We start from the raw sequence: 17,478 nt of genomic DNA on the forward strand, positions 1-17,478 counted from the left end.
GAAGATATCATAATTGGTGATAGTAATAAAATATCTATTATTCTCTCTACAACACTTAATTCACATATAAACACTATAAACAAAATCTACAAACAAAATAATACATTTATGGACTATATCAAAACTCCCTCAATTGTTCATATGAAAATATTCTAGTACTAGGATAACCAACTCTAATAATAAATTATGATTATGTTAAGATTATCTTATTCTAAAAACTATTCAAGCCTTGATTACTAGCTCTATAGTATAATTAATCTATTTATGTAGCACGAAGTATGATCTTTTATAAAAATAATATTAATCTCTTATGAAAATAACCTAAGAGGAAAATATTATTATTGATTATATGCAAAACCTAAAAGTTATTATAGATGACTTAACATTAATGGGTCATCGCCTAAGTGATGAAGAAATCATTGTTCATACTCTCAATGGCTCAGGAGATGAATATAAGGAATTAACGACAGTAATTCGGGCATATGACTCATCGATATCATTTAAAGAACTGTATAATAAGTTGATTGATTACGAAACATATTTAAAACAAGAATGGTAGATGACAGGACCAACTGCACAATTCAATCAAAACTCCAAAAGAAATAGTAATCAAAATAAGAACTTCAATAAAAAAATCGAACAAGATGCCTCCTAAAAACATAGGTAACACACAAAGTCATCATCTTCCATTATACTATCAACCCCCCAACCATGGTGGCAACTTTAATCCAAATAACTCAAAAAATAGCTTTAACTATAACTATTAAGTTTTGGTGTCTCAACAATAAAAATTAATAAAAAGTTATATGTTAGCTCTTTGATAAAATTAGGTACACAGTAAAAATTTGTTGGTCTCGACTTAAGCCTACTATCATACTCAACTGGCCTCAAGTGAGCATCATGATTACTCCGACTATTTATCTAAATAACTAGAGTGTTGGCTATAATGCTTCTCGTAATATCATATATGATTTACAGAATTTATTCATTCATAATCGATAATAGTAACAAAATATCTATTACTCACATTGGTTCTATAACACTTAATTCATGTATAAACGTTTTTAATGCTAGATGATATTTTATATGCATCTCATATTTATAGTGTTTTTTCCTAACTCGTTTCTTATAAATGATCTGAGCATAGGGGCATCCTTGGTCCAAGGCCAGAATAAAAACATCATTTAAGAATGACTATTAACTTCATAAGTCACCAAATCAATCGTTTTTTCTTTAGTTGCTACTCCAATCGATGTGTGACATCATCGCCTTAATCATGTAACATGGACCCTTATACTATCTCACGTAAAATATTATCGGATGTAAATAGATTTTTCAAATTAAGCATAATTCAAATGGATCCATTCTCAAATACGAAGCACGTTTAGTAGCTAAAGGGTTTCATTAACAATCATGTGCTGATTTCATAGAAACATTCGGTCCAGTTGTTAAATTGACAATAATTCAATTCATCTCGAGTTTGGCCATTATTTAAGGCTATCATATATGCCAACTAGATATTAATAATATTTTCTTACATGAGACATTAACTGAAGATGTCTTTATACAGCAACCTTTTGGCTTTATCCATCTTTAATTTCTAAGCTATGTTTATAAACTACAAAAAGCTATTTATGGACTTTGCTAAGCTCCAAGAGCCTAGTATACCAAACTTGGCTTATTTTTTTATGTTAGTCAACTTCATCAACTTTAAATCTAATACATCTTTATTTCTACGATAACAAAAGGAAAGTACTATATATCTATTTACTTATGTAGATGATATTATCATCATAAGCAATAATATCATGGAGATCAAATAATTTTTCAAGTAATTGTTAGATCGATTCTTTATCAAAGATCTAAGAACTTTAAGCTAATTTTTGGGAATAGAATAAACATTCAAATATTCTAGACTTTTTTTCTATCTCAAAAGAAGTACATTCAAGATCTATTGTCGAAAACGAATATAAAAAATATTTAAAAAGTCACCATCCCACTCTCCACTATTGAATCACTTCAATTATATGATAACAATTATACTATGGATCTCACGTAGTATTGACAAATACTTGGTTCCTTATAATATATCTCTCACACACATTCATACGTCTCATTTGCGGTCAATAAATTATCATACTCTATGTATCGTATCTCCTATACACATTGGTCTACGTTTTTTAGGATACGTAACCTAAAGGGACTCTCAATTATGGATTTATTCTTCGTAAATACTTATTATTTCATCTTCATGCCTTCGTCAATGTTGATTAGATACGCAACACTGACGATAGAACATCTATGTCAACCTACATTGTCTTCCTTGAAGCAAATTTAATCAGTTGAAATTCTAAGAAATAGAATACAATTGTAAGATTCAACTAGGTCACTAATCTGCTACATGAACTTGGCGTCACCTCCAAATCCACTTCTACAATATACTGTGATAATGTTGGTACCACACACTTATGCACTAATTCGATTATTCACTCACGCATGAAGTATATTGTCATTGAATTCCATTTTGTTAGAGATCAAGTTGTCAAACATCAACTACATGTTTCTCACATCCATACTTCTGACCAAGTAACAAATTACATCACAAAGCCTCTCATTCATAAGATATTTCAATTACAATGGTCCAAGATTGAGCTTCCGATAAAGATTGACATCCTTATCGAAAGCTCAATCTTACGAGGGCATAATAGAAGATCATGACAAAAGCAAATATGGAATGACATTCTTATATTCCTTACATTCTCAATCAAATTTAAGCATCAACCATATAGTGCATGATTTAATTGAATAATTTAAGTATATGATGAGGGAAATCTCTTACTCAAAACCTATATAAAAACACATCACCACTCTTTACAAAAGTTCTTCAATTCTTCAATCGAAAACTTTGATCAGCTTCAATTCTTGAACTTCAATTATAATAGTCTCTTTGGATATCTTCCATCATCACTACAAAATTGCAGCTGGTTGGCTGTTATTAATCTCGGCAATAATAGATTATCAAATCATCACTCCAAGTTAGATCGTGTTTATATAACAAGGAGCCTTGGATCGATTTGGCTGAAGGAATTAAGAAGTCGGAAGAGGTAGCTGCTGCGTAGACGAAGCAGATACAGAGACCGATCTGAGGAAGTAAGTCGATAGAGCTTCTTTTGCTGCTTTTAGTTTTGTTGTACTTGAGTTGCTTCCTTGGACGTATCAGGTCGAGGAAGGCTAACTCTGCTTTCGACGTCGTGTTAATTCTTCCTTATCAACAGGTGGCTCGATTTGATGGGATCGATACATGTGCAGCCTACCAAGAATTTTGCGCTCTGCTCTCTCCTCGCTGCTATTCGACCAAACAAAAGCTCCATGCCGGAGTCACCTGGTGGTGCACTTGGATCCACTTGGATCCACTTGGCTTCCTGTGCAGATTCTTGCGCATCCCTCCAAGCCTTGCGTCATCGTTCCCTATGCGTGCCTCACACCCTTCGAAACCATTCTTTGGAGGCTTCTGCTCCTGCATATCTTGGATGACGTAACGCTCAACATATTGTTCTTGCTGCATGATTCAGGTTGATCCTTATCGCTACATCCTCAGCCGGTGATCGCATGCTGTAGCGCAGGAAAACTTGAACGTGATTGCATGGTGATCATATATGCTTGTGCTCCGAAATCGGAAGGAAGAACGAGTATTAATCCTGCGCAGGAAGGCCCAAAGGATAAATCTGTCCGACTTCGTGCATGGCTGAACCGACTTCGTCTCCCACCTGCGTTTGCATCCCCCGCCTTCCTATCAGCGAATCCCCATAATCCACTTGTGATTGACACCTGTTCAATTCCCTTAGTGGCCTCCACGTGTCGCTCTCATGCCTTGTCCGAGAAGAACCCTACGCTACGACATATATCCATGCTTTACCATCGCCCCGCCCTCGACCACGCTTTTCTTGCCATAAAGCCTCGAACAGCTACCCTAAACCTTGAACACACATCCTCTGGTTCCTCTTCTCTTTGCAACCTCTTCGCCACTCTCTTGGTTTACTTCCTCTGTGACCTTTGGTTTTAGGTAATAAACCATTAGATAACTGGCATGGCTGGCTATGTGGATCCCCTGGTGGTGGGGAGGGTGATAGGAGATGTGGTAGACCTTTTTGTGCCCACCATAAGCATGATGGTGAGGTTTGGATTGAAGCACGTCAACAACGGTTGCGACATCAAGCCTTCCATGGCTGCCAACCCGCCGTCGGTGCAGATCGCAGGCAGGCAGTCCGACCTCTATACTCTGGTCTGTGAAGCTTATTTCTGGGGGTTCGCTTGCTTGTTTGCTGAAGTGAACGTTTCCTCTTTCTTCTTTCGTTACTTGAATTCAAGTCGAAAAAGGGATTACAGGGGAGTTTTCTGGTGTGCAGGTAATGACTGACCCTGATGCACCCAGCCCTAGTGATCCCACAATGAGGGAGTGGCTCCACTGGTAATCACCCTTCGAATTGCTTATTGTGACTATAGTATCATTCCTGTACCTATATATGTGGTCTGTTCATGCAAAATCTTCCTTTCTAAACGTTTTTTTCTTTGTTGTTGTTGTATCTGTGGATTCAGGATGGTGATTAATATGCCGGGTGGAACGGATCCTTCTCGAGGTAAGTGAGAAGAGAAGGCTAGAAATGACCATTGACTTTATGGTGAATGATTGTGACCTGCATGCATATGATCCAAAAGTCTTCTTTCTCTTGGCCACTGCATGAACGGTGCATACAACTTGAGATCTTCTTCCACAAACCCTCTCTTCAAAGAAAGTAACCTCTTCTACAAACCCACATAATTACGAACTGCTCCACTGGATCTCATATGGCACCCCACGCTTGTTGAACTCTACGTCTGACACATGTTACACTTTGCCTCCGCCTGAGAGGTGGCTCACCGATGGCACGACACCTGTCGTGTGCTGCATGACGCCGGCGGACTCTTGCTCACCACGTTTGGTTCTCTGGTTGGGCAGGCCAGGAGGCGGTGCCGTACATGGGTCCCAGGCCACCGGTGGGGATCCACAGGTACGTCCTGGTGCTGTTCCAGCAGAAGTCTCGCCTGCCGGGGGTGGCGCCCCCGGCAACGCGCGCCAACTTCAACACCCGGTCGTTGGCGGCGCAGTACGACCTCGGCCTCCCCGTCGCCACCGTCTACTTCAACTCGCAGAAGGAGCCAGCCGCCCGGCGCCGCTGAGCAGCTGCAGGGACTGTGGCTCCTCCATGATATCGAGGCTTTTAATCACACACACATGCTTTGAGTTCGTCTTCCTTCTCTACTTTCATGCTCTGCGTTTGTCTTTTTATTCGTCACCTTAAGCTTCTTAATTAGGTTGGTTTGTGGGACTAGTAGTTCGATTGATGTGTCTCAGAGTCTGATATATGTTGGGGTGTTTCCGTGCTTAATGTTGCTGATGTATTTACGATTGCTAATTAAGCCTAGTGGTTGTAATAATGGGATGACGATGATGACTACATGCATCTTTCTATTCTCTTTTATTGCTTAATTTCGGTAGAGGTATTAAAAATAAGAGGGATTGGGTCACACTGACTCATAGGTGTATAGATAATTATAGCATAGTGCAATGACGTTGTAGGTGACTGCTGCAGTGCGATAATAGCCTTCCTCGATCTCTGCATGCAATCAAAACCAGACTCATGTAAAGTAAAAGACAGAGATGGAGCAATAAGGGATTAAGAAAATACATAGTGGGTCATCATATGTGAGCAATAAGAGATGGAGCATTTGTTCCATTCCACATCCCTAACTAAACCGCCCCCACTAAAGAAACAACGCCATGCACCTCAAGGAGCTCCGACCTAATCAAACTCTTCGCATCTGCAAGCGATGCAACTCTACAGAGATAGACAATAGGAAGGGAATTGTAGAGCTTAAAAGCTTAGATAGAGATGCGAAGAAGATTGATATTTTATTGTTCCCTCTCCACATTCGTGCTTTTAAGGTGCATGGCAAGACCTCTGACACTACAGGACTCGATCATTCAAGTAGAGTTAAGTAAGTATATGAATGGACTCAACATGAACTTTTGAGACAAATGATGATTCAACTCAACTCAAATCTTTTTTATCATGTGGAAGGAATTCATTGGCCACAAGCAAAGAACTTAAGTAGTGGAGTGGGTGATGATAAATTTGGCAGTGATGGCCGGCCAACTCATCTTTCCTCATCCGTGTGGCGGGCACTACATTTTTAGCATTTCTTCTTGATGCATCTTCTTTTCCTAGTGCATTTGTGGTCCTCCTCCCTCCCTCCTCATCTTCTTCTTCGGATGATGTTTAAAGTAGAGGAGGACATCATCAGTTTTGTGTGATCAACAACGATTCTATAACATAGTTTTTAGGCCAATGATGCTTTATAGATATGATCGTTTGGTCCCTAAGAAACAATATATGAAAAAAAAAAAGTTTATATCAAACTAGATGTGTAAAGTTATTAACAAAAATAAAATATTTTCATTCACGAAGAATTATGTGCTAAGAAGATCTATAAATAATATAGTCAAAAAATATAAATAAAATTTAAAAATGTTTAATTTAAATATGGATTTGTATTATTTTTTATAGAGTTCAACAACGTTAAAGAGATGCGTATAAATGATCGCAACATCGTAGATGTTGGATCCGTTTGTGAGGTGGGCTGGTCCGAGGCTTAGGGTCATGAGCCACGACAAATCTGGGCCGGACTGTTTGATTAGAGAAGCCTTGGCCTACAGATCGAGATGTCTATTGGGCCGTTGGAAAATTGGCGTGAAGTTGTCATCGCCGTCCATTTATCAACGGCCAAGATTGTCCCATAGAGTTTAATCAGCCCGCGGAATGGACCCACGATCTCCCAACGCGCCCTGCGTACTACCAACTGCCATGTGTACTCAGTCAACGTGGCGAGATTCCATTGGCTGTTTTTCGGCCTTTCCATGTAGTAATTCGCTTTTTTAGGGTCCAATTTTCCCTTGATCTATTATACGTGTATATGTGACACGGACAACTATTTTAAAGAAAATAAAGCGGTGAAAACTCAAATAAAGAAGTAAGAAAACTCCGGAAGAGAGAAGTGAGCTCCGCTTCCCTCCTCCTCCTTCCGTAGAGCTCCAATTCCAATTCCCGCGGAGGCGACTTCTCCAAACCCTAATTCTAATCAACTTCCAATGGTGGTATTCCCCTCCCGTTCCCCATCCCCTGGTTTCTGATCCCATCTTTCGCTACCAGAAATCCGTTCTTGATCTCGATCCGTGGCCGGCGCTCGAGATCGGCCGCCGCCAAGATGATGAGATCTGCGGCTGGAATCCGGTTACGCTTGGCCCTATTTTTGATCTTTTCCTCGTTTTCTATTCCCTCCGAATCGGCCGTCTCGAGCATCGATCTGGGCTCCGAATGGATGAAGGTGGCCGTCGTCAACCTGAAGCCCGGCCAGAGCCCGATCTCCATCGCCATCAACGAGATGTCCAAACGGAAGTCCCCGGCCCTCGTCGCCTTCCATGGTGGTAACCGCTTCGTCGGCGAGGAGGCCGCCGGGATCGTCGCGAGGTACCCCGATAAGGTGTACTCATTGGTCCGCGACATGATTGGGAAGTCTTATAAGCATGCCAAGGATCTCGCCAATTCGCTCTACCTACCGTACGATCTCATCGAGGACACGAGAGGGGCCGCCGGTATCAGGGTCGATGATGGGGTCACCGTCTATACCGCAGAGGAGTTGCTTGCGATGATCCTTACTTATGGGATGAGCTTAGCGAAGTCCCACGCGAGGGTTCCGGTGAAGGATGCGGTGATTGCAGTGCCACCCTATTTTGGCCAGGCGGAACGGAGGGGAGTGCTTCAGGCGGCGCATCTGGCTGGGATCAATGTGCTTTCACTGATTAACGAGCACGCTGGCGCTGCTTTGCAGTATGGGCTCGATAAGGATTTCTCGAACGAGTCACGACATGTTATACTCTACGATATGGGTTCCAGTAGCACTTACGCTGCTCTAGTTTACTTCTCGGCGTACAATACTAAGGAGATCGGGAAGACAAAATCTGTTAATCAGTTCCTGGTAAGCTTTGGTTTTACCCTGATAAATTTCAAATGTGGCATACATTTTACCGAGGAAGCTATATTTCAATTTTTTTTTTTTGTTACTCAAGGGATAAATTTCCTTAAACAATCTTCCTACATCCATTTTTGGTTTGGTCTCCATCTTCAATCTGACAAGATTACGCAAAGATACTCAAATAGATACATAGGAGATGTTTCCATGCGTCAAGTTGATTATGATTTTTTTAAATAGCTCCTAACTTATAAAATTTATTCAACTGAAAAATAAATTAAAATGTTCCTGCTCCAATGTAGCTTACTGAACTCGATAAATGAAATCACAGCCTGTGTGGAGCTGTATTAAGGATGAGATTTAGAATATTTTATGTTAGACCTTGGTGAAGGAATTTTCTGGGCAATGCTCACAAGGGTTGATCTGAAAGACCTTAGTCTGAAACTAAGCAATTTAGGTTGGTTATTTGTTGGAACCTTGGACAGCTCTCAGCAAACAGATTGTTTGTCACCAAATTGATCAATGTTTGTCCATGATTGATGTCATCTTACAGTAAAGAACACAAATAATGGGTAGCAGTAATACTAAAAGATCTGGAGAATAAGAGGGAATAGGTACAGTGAGCTCTCGGGTACCAGGAGCTTTTTCTAGGATTGAAGGTCTAACACCTTTCTCTGATGCCTCACATGATTGGTGCTGTGAAAATTTAAAACCATGTTATTTTGCATTAAGCATTCAAAGACATTATATTTATTACTAGTTCCAATTTCTGCCAAAATTGTGGTTATGCATGAGCGATAAGCCTAATGATTCAATAGCAACTGATATTAGCTGTGAAGGCTATCAATTGTTTATTCTATCAAGTTTCTTTATTGTATTTCCTGCATTATATATGTGTTGGGGTTTGATAATTTGGTTCTTCAAATTCTTCAACTTCGGTTTTCCCTTATTTCCTTTTAGACTGCTAGTCTAGTCGCATTTTCTTTGTTGACCTTCGTCCATTCATTTGACTTCCATTCAGTATCCAACTTGCATATTGTCTAAACTTTGTTCCATGCGGCAAAATTTGACCTGCCAGGGTCATGTCAAACATATGATTTCTTCTGTTTAAAAATTGTAGGAACTTCATCCCAGCATATTACTTTTTGTCAGGTAAAGGATGTTAGATGGGATGCTAAACTTGGAGGTCAAGATATGGAGATGCGGTTGGTGGAGTATTTTGCTGATGAGTTCAATAAGCAATTAGGAAATGGAATTGATGTGAGGAAGTCTCCTAAGGCAATGGCTAAACTGAAGAAACAAGTCAAGCGTACAAAAGAAATTTTGAGTGCAAATACGGTAGCCCCAGTTTCAGTGGAATCCCTCTTTGAGGACCTTGATTTCAGGTATAACCACCATGAAGCTTAACAACACAATATACATATTGGCGCTGATCAGATTTTCTCCTCTCTGATGACATGAATCTTACGCTGTTTTTCATATTGCCAATATATGTCTAGTACTTATATTACTAGCACTTTATCATATTATTCAGATTGTTAAAAATAGTTGTGGAATGTTTATGACTTGAGTAAACCTTAAATTTTGTCACTACTAAATTATTGAGTTTAATGTTCATTGTTTTGTTCTGTTTGCATAATTGTGCATGTACTAGGGGATAATTGATTATATAAGATGTTCTTTTTTCTTTATTTGCATTCCTCATTGGGTTAAGAGCATTACTCATTGCATTAAGAGGTATAAAGTTACAATATTTAAAGATATTGTATTGAATCTTAATGGGTGTTATAAAAAGTGTTTCTAATTGCATATTGCTACCAAACTACTAATATTGGCCAAGTTTGTGTTATACGATAATGTTTATATGCAGCCTTCGTAGCATACCTTTAGGAAACAATCACTGAAACTATTCATTGTTTGTGTGTTCCAGAAGCACAATATCCCGTGAAAAATTTGAAGAACTATGTGCAGACTTGTGGGAGAGGGTGCTTGTGCCAGTAAAAGAGGTGCTGAGACATTCCAGCTTGAAGATAGATGAAATCTATGCTGCGGAGCTGATTGGTGGGGCTACTCGTGTGCCAAAATTACAGGTAACCTTAAATTATTTCTTTTCCATTGAAAACTGTAATTGTGTAAAATTTTTCCCTGCATTATTGCATAGACAAGCTGGAGTTCTGAAGAAAGCTTTAGCCGAGTGGTCATTACAAAATGATTTGCCGTAGTTTCTTGTATTATGACTACAGAAATGCTTTCATGGCTCAGAGTGGTCATCATGAATATTGAGTGGTGTTGGTGTGGATGACCTATGTCACCAATACTGATTTTACATCTCTATTCAGCATGTTGTTCATTGTTCTGATGCAAATGGATCATATATTTTAGTTCCTATCCTGACTAATTAAGATTCCTTCAACAAACTCAATATTGACCAGATACACATAGGTTAAATTTCTTGTACAGAACCAGGATTTTTGTCAATTGAGATCTCAATCAGTAACCTATATCAGATGAAACCAAGTGAGATGTGATAAAAATTAATCCGTGTTATCGTGCATGTTAATCAATTCATAAGTATAGAGAGCTTGAGATTAAAAGGGACAACTTATTCTAGCGTTGCTTGATTGGAGAAGGCTGATTGACTACTAAATTATAATAGAGTTGCTAGATATAAAATTATGACGGATGCTGTTGCCTTCAACATCAGTAGTAAATGCAATGAGTGACCAGCTAAGTAAGTATGATGACGGACAGTGACCTCATAATATGAAGAGGTGAATTTGAGCAGTTCTGCTTGCATAAAAGTCTTCATAGCAAGGATTAAAAAGATTAAGACTTGATTAATTATGTTGTCCATTGGAGGTGCTGTTCGAATTGCATTGGATTTCAAAGTTCCATGATGGTATATCAATAACCAAGCCAAATAAAGAGACTGTATGAAGGTGTATTAATGTAAAATGAAGATTATGTATAACATAGGTTGATATGCTGTCTTGGTTAATAATCATTATCTAAAATCTAAATACAAGAAAAGGAGTAGTGCTTGTCTAAAGCATCTGCTTATTTCTCATACTGGTTGGCAAATCTGAGGTGCTGGCTTTTTAACAAAAACATCTTTTACTTACCAAATTTGGCCTAGATAAATTGGTATCACTCGCCTTAGTCACCCTTAAGTATAACTGGCATTGGATATAAAACCATGACAAATGTAGTACAAAGTATGTTTTCGCTATTATTTGTGCCATCTAGATTTCTTCTTTTACAGATGCTTATATTTAAATGTACTTGCTATGAAGTCCGAATGATCGTTTAGGTAGAAATTTCTCATTGTTTTGTATTTGTTCTAATCGGTTGATATTTTCAGAAAATTTACAATATGTTGTCAATAAGATCAAGTCATATAGTTTTGATGTCAAAACAAGTTGCATGCAGTTCCATATGCACAAACTTCAGAAGTCTATGCAATATGCTTGCGCAAGTTGATACCATGTAAAATAATTGACGCATAATTGAAACACATTTGCATGTGGCTGAATCCTATACGCATCTTGATGAATAATTTACGTGCTATACCTATCACTTTCTAAAGTATGGCCCTTAATCAAGGTTTCCAATACCGGTCGCACCAAACCATATGGGTCGGTATGATTGCTATACAATTTTTTTTCTTTTTCTGGTGATACTAGGTGCTATAGCCCCAGGTACCACTAGTATGCTGGTACTATACAAGACTGAGATTTAAATTTTTGTTATTAATTAATATTTACAGTATGAGGAGAGGTGGAGGAAGACCTAAAAAGATCTTAATAGAAATTATAAATAAAGATCTAAGTACTTTGAACCTAATCAAATATATGATTTCTTACAGATCTTCATGGCGGTAAAAGATCTATATAGTCGATCTCAAACAATTGGGACTTACGGCTTTGATGTTATTATTATTGTAATTATTTATGAATGCCATGTTGAAGATTCTTGTTCATCAGCTACAGAAGTGTAGTGATGTAACTGCCTGTCTACAATGCATCATGCAGGCGAAGCTTCAGGAATTTCTTGGAAGGAATTATCTGGACAAGCACCTTGATGCTGATGAAGCAATAGTTCTTGGCTCATCGTTGCATGCTGCAAATTTGAGTGATGGCATCAAGCTGAACCGTAAGCTAGGAATGATTGATGGATCTTCTTATGGCTTGTTGCTTGAATTAGATGGCCCTGATCTTTTAAAAGATGAGAATACTAATATGTTGCTTATACCACGGATGAAAAAAATGCCCATCAAGGTAGAAACTTCGTACCTACTTTTAAGTTTTAACAGTGCACATTATTCTCTGATGTGGTAACACCTATTTGGACTTGAGCTTCTTGGCTATCGTCATGACCTTTTGTTGAACAGTTATTCAGGTCTATCAAACATAACAAGGACTTTGAAGCTTCTCTTAGCTATGACAAAGTGAATGAACTGCCCCCAGGAGTTTCTACTTATATATTTGCACAATATTCAGTATTGGGTCTGACTGAAGCCAGTGAAAAGTAAGACAACTACCTATGGACCCAACTAGCTATAGGCAACTTCTTTTGTATTTTATCAGTTGCTTTTGTGGACTGCCAGTCATGCATTTTATGTTGATTAGATTGTTGCATTACTAATTTGCTTTATTACGTGTTGTTCTAGTTACTTTGCTAACTCAGTGTATTTCTTCTCTAGGTATGTGGCTCGCAATCTCTCAGCTCCCATCAAAGCAAATCTGCATTTTTCTTTGAGCAGAAGTGGAGTTTTATCTCTGGATCGAGCTGAGGCGGTTATTGAGATATCTGAGTGGGTAGAAGTTCCTAAGAAAAACACAACATTGGAGAATAATGCCACTAATAGCTTTAACGTATCTACTGAAACAAGTCCAGGAAACAGTTCGCAAGATAATGCAGAAAACCTGAATTCTGCTGATAGTACTAATGGCTCATCCAACTCTACAAAAGGCGAGCAAGCTTCAGATATCATTACAGAAAAAGTATTAAAGAAGAAAACCTTTAGGGTACCATTGAAGGTAAAAACTGAATGATTATACTGCTGGCTTTTTGTTCGCTTCTGTTATGTTTGAAGTGTCAAGGGGAGATTAACTGAAACTAGAGTAAATCCATATGCTGTAGGTACTGGAAAAAACTACAGGCCCTGGATCTGTTCTTTCAGAAGAATCAATTTCTGAAGCTAAAATCAAATTAGAGGCACTTGACAAAAAGGATGCTGAAAGGAGGATAACTGCAGAGCTCAAAAATAGCCTCGAAGAATATATATATTCTACAAGAGAAAAGGTTTGCCATGTAGTTTTTCCTATATAATAGTAATGATTGTGTTATAAATTTAAGGTATGATCATTTGTGATAGAACTTATATATTGTCTGTGAAGAGATGTCTCTACCTTTATAAAGATCAAATCAGCCCATCAATAAATTCCCAGTTAACCTAGAATTGTGTCTCAGGTTCTGTAGGTTTGGGTCATTTGCCTTTCACCCCTGATTTTACAAAGAAAAAGGAAAATAAGAGTTGGGGGGGGGGGGGAGGGGGAGGGGAGGGGGGTGTGGTGGTTGTGCGGGGTTGGTGCAATTTTGCTTTTGCTCATGGTGGTTGGCTGTATACGATAGTAACATGGGTTTATATAAGAAAATAATGACTGCACATTTTGGTCATTATGTAGTAGTCACAAATTGCCAAGAGGCTACATAATCTTATATCTAGTGTTGTGTTGTATAGAAAAACAATTAGAAAGCCTTGTTCTGGAAACTGTTTTGAAGGTCAGAGAACATCTTTAACGACAGTCTTGTAAGGAAAAGATATCTAATAAAGCAAATCAAACAGATTTTGTCAAAACATGTTCTGAGGAGAGCATAAACTGCCTTATCGTCTATAAAACTAGATTAGAGGAGAATTTGGGAGTAATTATTTCAAAATGTCAGCAATGACTCATCATAAATTCATAGTAGCTTGCCTTTAAGCTTGATAAACAACTCTGAAACAATTTATCCTGGTTGAAATACGACAACTTATATGTGGTGATGACAGGATTTTGTTTTATGTTGAAATAAATTTTCTTATCAGTTGCTCGGATCTCAATAATTCTCCAAGATAACAAAGTTCAACAACAAATTCAAGCATCATATTTCCTGAAATTTTGGAAAATGCCTGTTAGTTCATCAGTAGATTACAACAGCAGACTGCAAATTCTTTTGACTAAGAAATTGGATTCTTACGTTGACATGTGCTTTGTGGCCTTTGAAAAAGAGATCTTTCATGCAATGCAAAAATCAGTTCTCTCCGACAAGAATATGACCATCTCATTTAACTGATTTAATTTTTCAGATAATTCAGCTGGTAAAACAACTTGACTATTATATGCTGAACTTAATTTTGAAAACTGAATTCTCTTGTTTTAACTAGATATCTCTTTCTTCTTATTGCAGATAGAAGATAATAATGAAGTCGAGAAAATATCATCTGAAGAAGAGCGCCACTCTTTTGTAGAGAAACTTACTGAGGTGAGTTTGGTCACCTGTTTGATAGGCTCACTCACATGGTATTCTGCATTGGGTTTTAATCATCCTTTTCTGTTCTGAAGGTGCAAGAGTGGTTGTATACTGATGGTGAGGATGCTTCAGCAGGTGAATTCAAAGAACGACTAGAGTTACTTAAAGCCATTGGTGACCCAATATTTTTCAGGTAGATCCCAGTTTAACTTTCAAGTAATAAATAATATGGTGGTAATGATTTATGCAAATATGAAGTAACTAATATTTGATATATTTATCTAGATTAAACGAGTTGACTGCACGACCACTTGCTTGTGAACATGCTCAGTTGTACCTTGGTGAGCTGCAAAAGGTAATTTACCATATGATTTCACTTGCTCAGATCTACCAAGCCTGCCTATACATGAAAAGTGGTGATCTTATCACTTCTATTCTTGGACACCCAGGCTACCATGGAGAAAAACTGTTGTGGTGCAAGGCTTTAGTTGTCCTGTATGACTACAAAGACTGCCCTAGTTTGATATTCAGAACAGGTCCCTGTGAATTTCCACGACTGATTTGGTTACATAGACATCAATATCATTTTTAAAATGGTAAATGAGGAGATTTTGATTTAACTGTGAAACATCTAGAAGTGCAAAATATGAAGTTAGATTTGTGTGCTGGTTCATGCTTGATGCCCTTGTCTCTGCTAAATATCCTTGTTTATGCTAAAGTATGTAAGTTCTCAGTTTAGACAACTACTCATTATGGTTTAGAACTTGTTTAAATGGTATATTGGTTACATAGACATCAATATCATTTTTAAAATGGTAAATGAGGAGATTTTGATTTAACTGTGAAACATCTAGAAGTGCAAAATATGAAGTTAGATTTGTGTGCTGGTTCATGCTTGATACCCTTGTCTCTGCTAAATATCCTTGTTTATGCTAAAGTATGTAAGTTCTCAGTTTAGACAACTACTCATTATGGTTTAGAACTTGTTTAAATGGTATATTGGTTACATAGACATCAATATCATTTTTAAAATGGTAAATGAGGAGATTTTGATTTAACTGTGAAACATCTAGAAGTGCAAAGTATGAAGTTAGATTTGTGTGCTGGTTCATGCTTGATGCCCTTGTCTCTGCTAAATATCCTTGTTTATGCTAAAGTATGTAAGTTCTTAGTTTAGACAACTACTCATTGTGGTTTAGAACTTGTTTAAATGGTATATGAGGCCTTAAGTTTGCTTTTTCTCCCATGCAATTTTTTTTTCCCCTTGGGAGATGTTATCATCTATTATTAAGTTGTTATGTCTGCATATAGGTTTTCTGTGAGGATATTTGCTTTAGTTTTTGAATTGATTTCATGCAACAATCATGCTTACTTTCAGAAATTTATCTAGACTTTCACAAAGCATATTCATGGGCAAGCTTTTAAATCATGGGTTTTCAGTTTTTCATTCCCCTTTTTTGATGATATGGGAAATTGATATATGCTTATATAAAGAAACTATGGTTTAATTTTGTGTATCGGTTTTGGTAGAGAGGTTTTAACAGTCATTTATTGATATATAGTCTTGTCAACATTGTGTAGGTAACTGATTACTGTATACACTTTAATTAATTTTGTTCTCTGGATGTTTACAGATCGTAAATAATTGGGAAACAAATAAACCATGGCTTCCCAAAACTAGAATCGAGGAGGTATGCTATTAATCATATGACTCCGATTGATCCTGTTGTGTGTTTTTCTGGTAAGCTATTATCATGCTTAATAAGTTGTAACCATAACTGCACTGAAATTCACTGTCAGGTACTGAGCGAAGCGGAAAAACTTAAAAATTGGTTAGTAGAGGTGGAGGAACTACAAAAGAAGTAATTTTTTGAACTCTAATAAATGGATGAGCCTTATCTTTTTCTTCTAAAATATGTTACCTTATTTCTACTATTGACTGAATCATATTCTATATTATTGGTCAACGAATTACAAACTTGTACTTTAGATTTGTGGCGCTAGAAGAGATTAAGGCACAAGAAGATATTTCAGAAACAATTAGATGTTTGTGCTCACTTAAAGTCTTTTTTTAATTTTTTTCTGGCTCCAGGGCATCCCTCCTCAGCACACCAATCTTCACGTCAGATGAAGTCTACCAGAAAGTGTCCAAGCTTCAGGATAAGGTAAGAGCGGTCTCTGACCTGTGCGCATAACTAACATTAGATTACTCTCTTTTCTTTTCTTTTTTCTTTTTTTTTTCTACTTTGACATATGAAAGATCCTTTGTGCTTCTAGGTAGCAAGCGTCAATAGGATTCCGAAGCCAAAACCAAAACCTGAGAAGCCTCCAAAGAAAGAACCAGCCAACCATGATAACAGCACAAGCACCTCCAACTCCACTTCTGGTGAGCAAACATCTGAGACAGGGCACGCCACGCAAGATTCATCCAGCACAACAGCTGATCAAGAAAATGTGGTCCATGCGGAGTTGTGATATCTTCATCTAGTTACCAGCTGTAAGTCTAGATGGATAGCTGTTGACTTCCGGGGGAATATACCATAACTTCAGAGACATACGGTTGATTCCAAAGTGGTGGGTTCTGCTGCGAGCAATTTTGTTAGACTATGCGCCGTCAGCGTTGCATCCAAGAGTTATGAGCCATCGTTAAGAGTCTCACATATGCAATTACTTGGATACCATGTTCTTTCATTTGGTCATGCTTCAATGGCTGCAAAAGCGCAGGGGCCTTTACATTTGATTTATTATGTTGATTAACCCCACTAATCAGGGGGTATCCTGTACCTTAAATCATCAAGCATGCTCTAATTTTGTACTAATTTTGTTGGAGCTAACAGTTTGCAAATTTCTCTCATTTTTTTAACTCTATAGAGTGTAAATGACGATGATGCCATCGCG

The 17,478-nt window shown here is 37.8% G+C and overlaps 2 protein-coding genes across 3 annotated transcripts; both read left to right on the forward strand.

Moving 5' to 3' along the window:
• Nucleotides 1-3,957: 3,957 nt before the first annotated feature.
• On the forward strand, nucleotides 3,958-5,457 carry LOC135677685 (protein MOTHER of FT and TFL1 homolog 1-like). The gene is made up of 4 exons (XM_065190055.1): nucleotides 3,958-4,282; nucleotides 4,407-4,468; nucleotides 4,597-4,637; nucleotides 4,997-5,457. Exons 1-4 carry the CDS (start codon nucleotides 4,088-4,090, stop codon nucleotides 5,215-5,217), a joined length of 519 nt encoding a protein of 172 aa, XP_065046127.1. The 5' UTR covers nucleotides 3,958-4,087; the 3' UTR covers nucleotides 5,218-5,457.
• A 1,695-nt stretch (nucleotides 5,458-7,152) lies between these two features.
• On the forward strand, nucleotides 7,153-17,256 carry LOC135676035 (heat shock 70 kDa protein 17-like). Of its 2 annotated transcripts, XM_065186797.1 has the most exons (14): nucleotides 7,153-8,073; nucleotides 9,220-9,452; nucleotides 9,998-10,157; nucleotides 12,099-12,344; nucleotides 12,458-12,594; nucleotides 12,770-13,106; nucleotides 13,210-13,371; nucleotides 14,518-14,592; nucleotides 14,673-14,773; nucleotides 14,866-14,935; nucleotides 16,215-16,271; nucleotides 16,381-16,442; nucleotides 16,673-16,745; nucleotides 16,858-17,256. In XM_065186797.1, the coding sequence occupies exons 1-14, from the start codon at nucleotides 7,303-7,305 to the stop codon at nucleotides 17,053-17,055; spliced, it is 2,682 nt and encodes an 893-aa protein (XP_065042869.1). In that variant the 5' UTR covers nucleotides 7,153-7,302; the 3' UTR covers nucleotides 17,056-17,256. The 2 variants fall into 2 exon arrangements, 1 of the variants encoding a protein (XP_065042869.1); XR_010514116.1 differs by lacking the exons at nucleotides 16,381-16,442; nucleotides 16,673-16,745; nucleotides 16,858-17,256 and adding an exon at nucleotides 15,030-15,176 and having other exon boundaries at nucleotides 16,215-16,266.
• Nucleotides 17,257-17,478: the final 222 nt, after the last annotated feature.

Source organism: Musa acuminata, chromosome BXJ1-6 (assembly GCF_036884655.1).
Source record: "Musa acuminata AAA Group cultivar baxijiao chromosome BXJ1-6, Cavendish_Baxijiao_AAA, whole genome shotgun sequence".
Taxonomy (NCBI): domain Eukaryota; kingdom Viridiplantae; phylum Streptophyta; class Magnoliopsida; order Zingiberales; family Musaceae; genus Musa; species Musa acuminata.

Bases quoted from the DNA above. Each gene is read 5' to 3' on its own strand.
- LOC135677685 (XM_065190055.1), top strand. From the start codon at position 4,088: ATGGCTGGCTATGTGGATCCCCTGGTGGTGGGGAGGGTGATAGGAGAT. The intron at 4,283-4,406 runs GTCTGTGAAGCT...TCTGGTGTGCAG, and splicing joins AGTCCGACCTCTATACTCTG to GTAATGACTGACCCTGATGC. The intron at 4,638-4,996 runs GTAAGTGAGAAG...CTGGTTGGGCAG, and splicing joins TGGAACGGATCCTTCTCGAG to GCCAGGAGGCGGTGCCGTAC.
- LOC135676035 (XM_065186797.1), top strand. From the start codon at position 7,303: ATGATGAGATCTGCGGCTGGAATCCGGTTACGCTTGGCCCTATTTTTG. The intron at 9,453-9,997 runs GTATAACCACCA...TGTGTGTTCCAG, and splicing joins TTTGAGGACCTTGATTTCAG to AAGCACAATATCCCGTGAAA. The intron at 14,593-14,672 runs GTGAGTTTGGTC...TCTGTTCTGAAG, and splicing joins TTGTAGAGAAACTTACTGAG to GTGCAAGAGTGGTTGTATAC.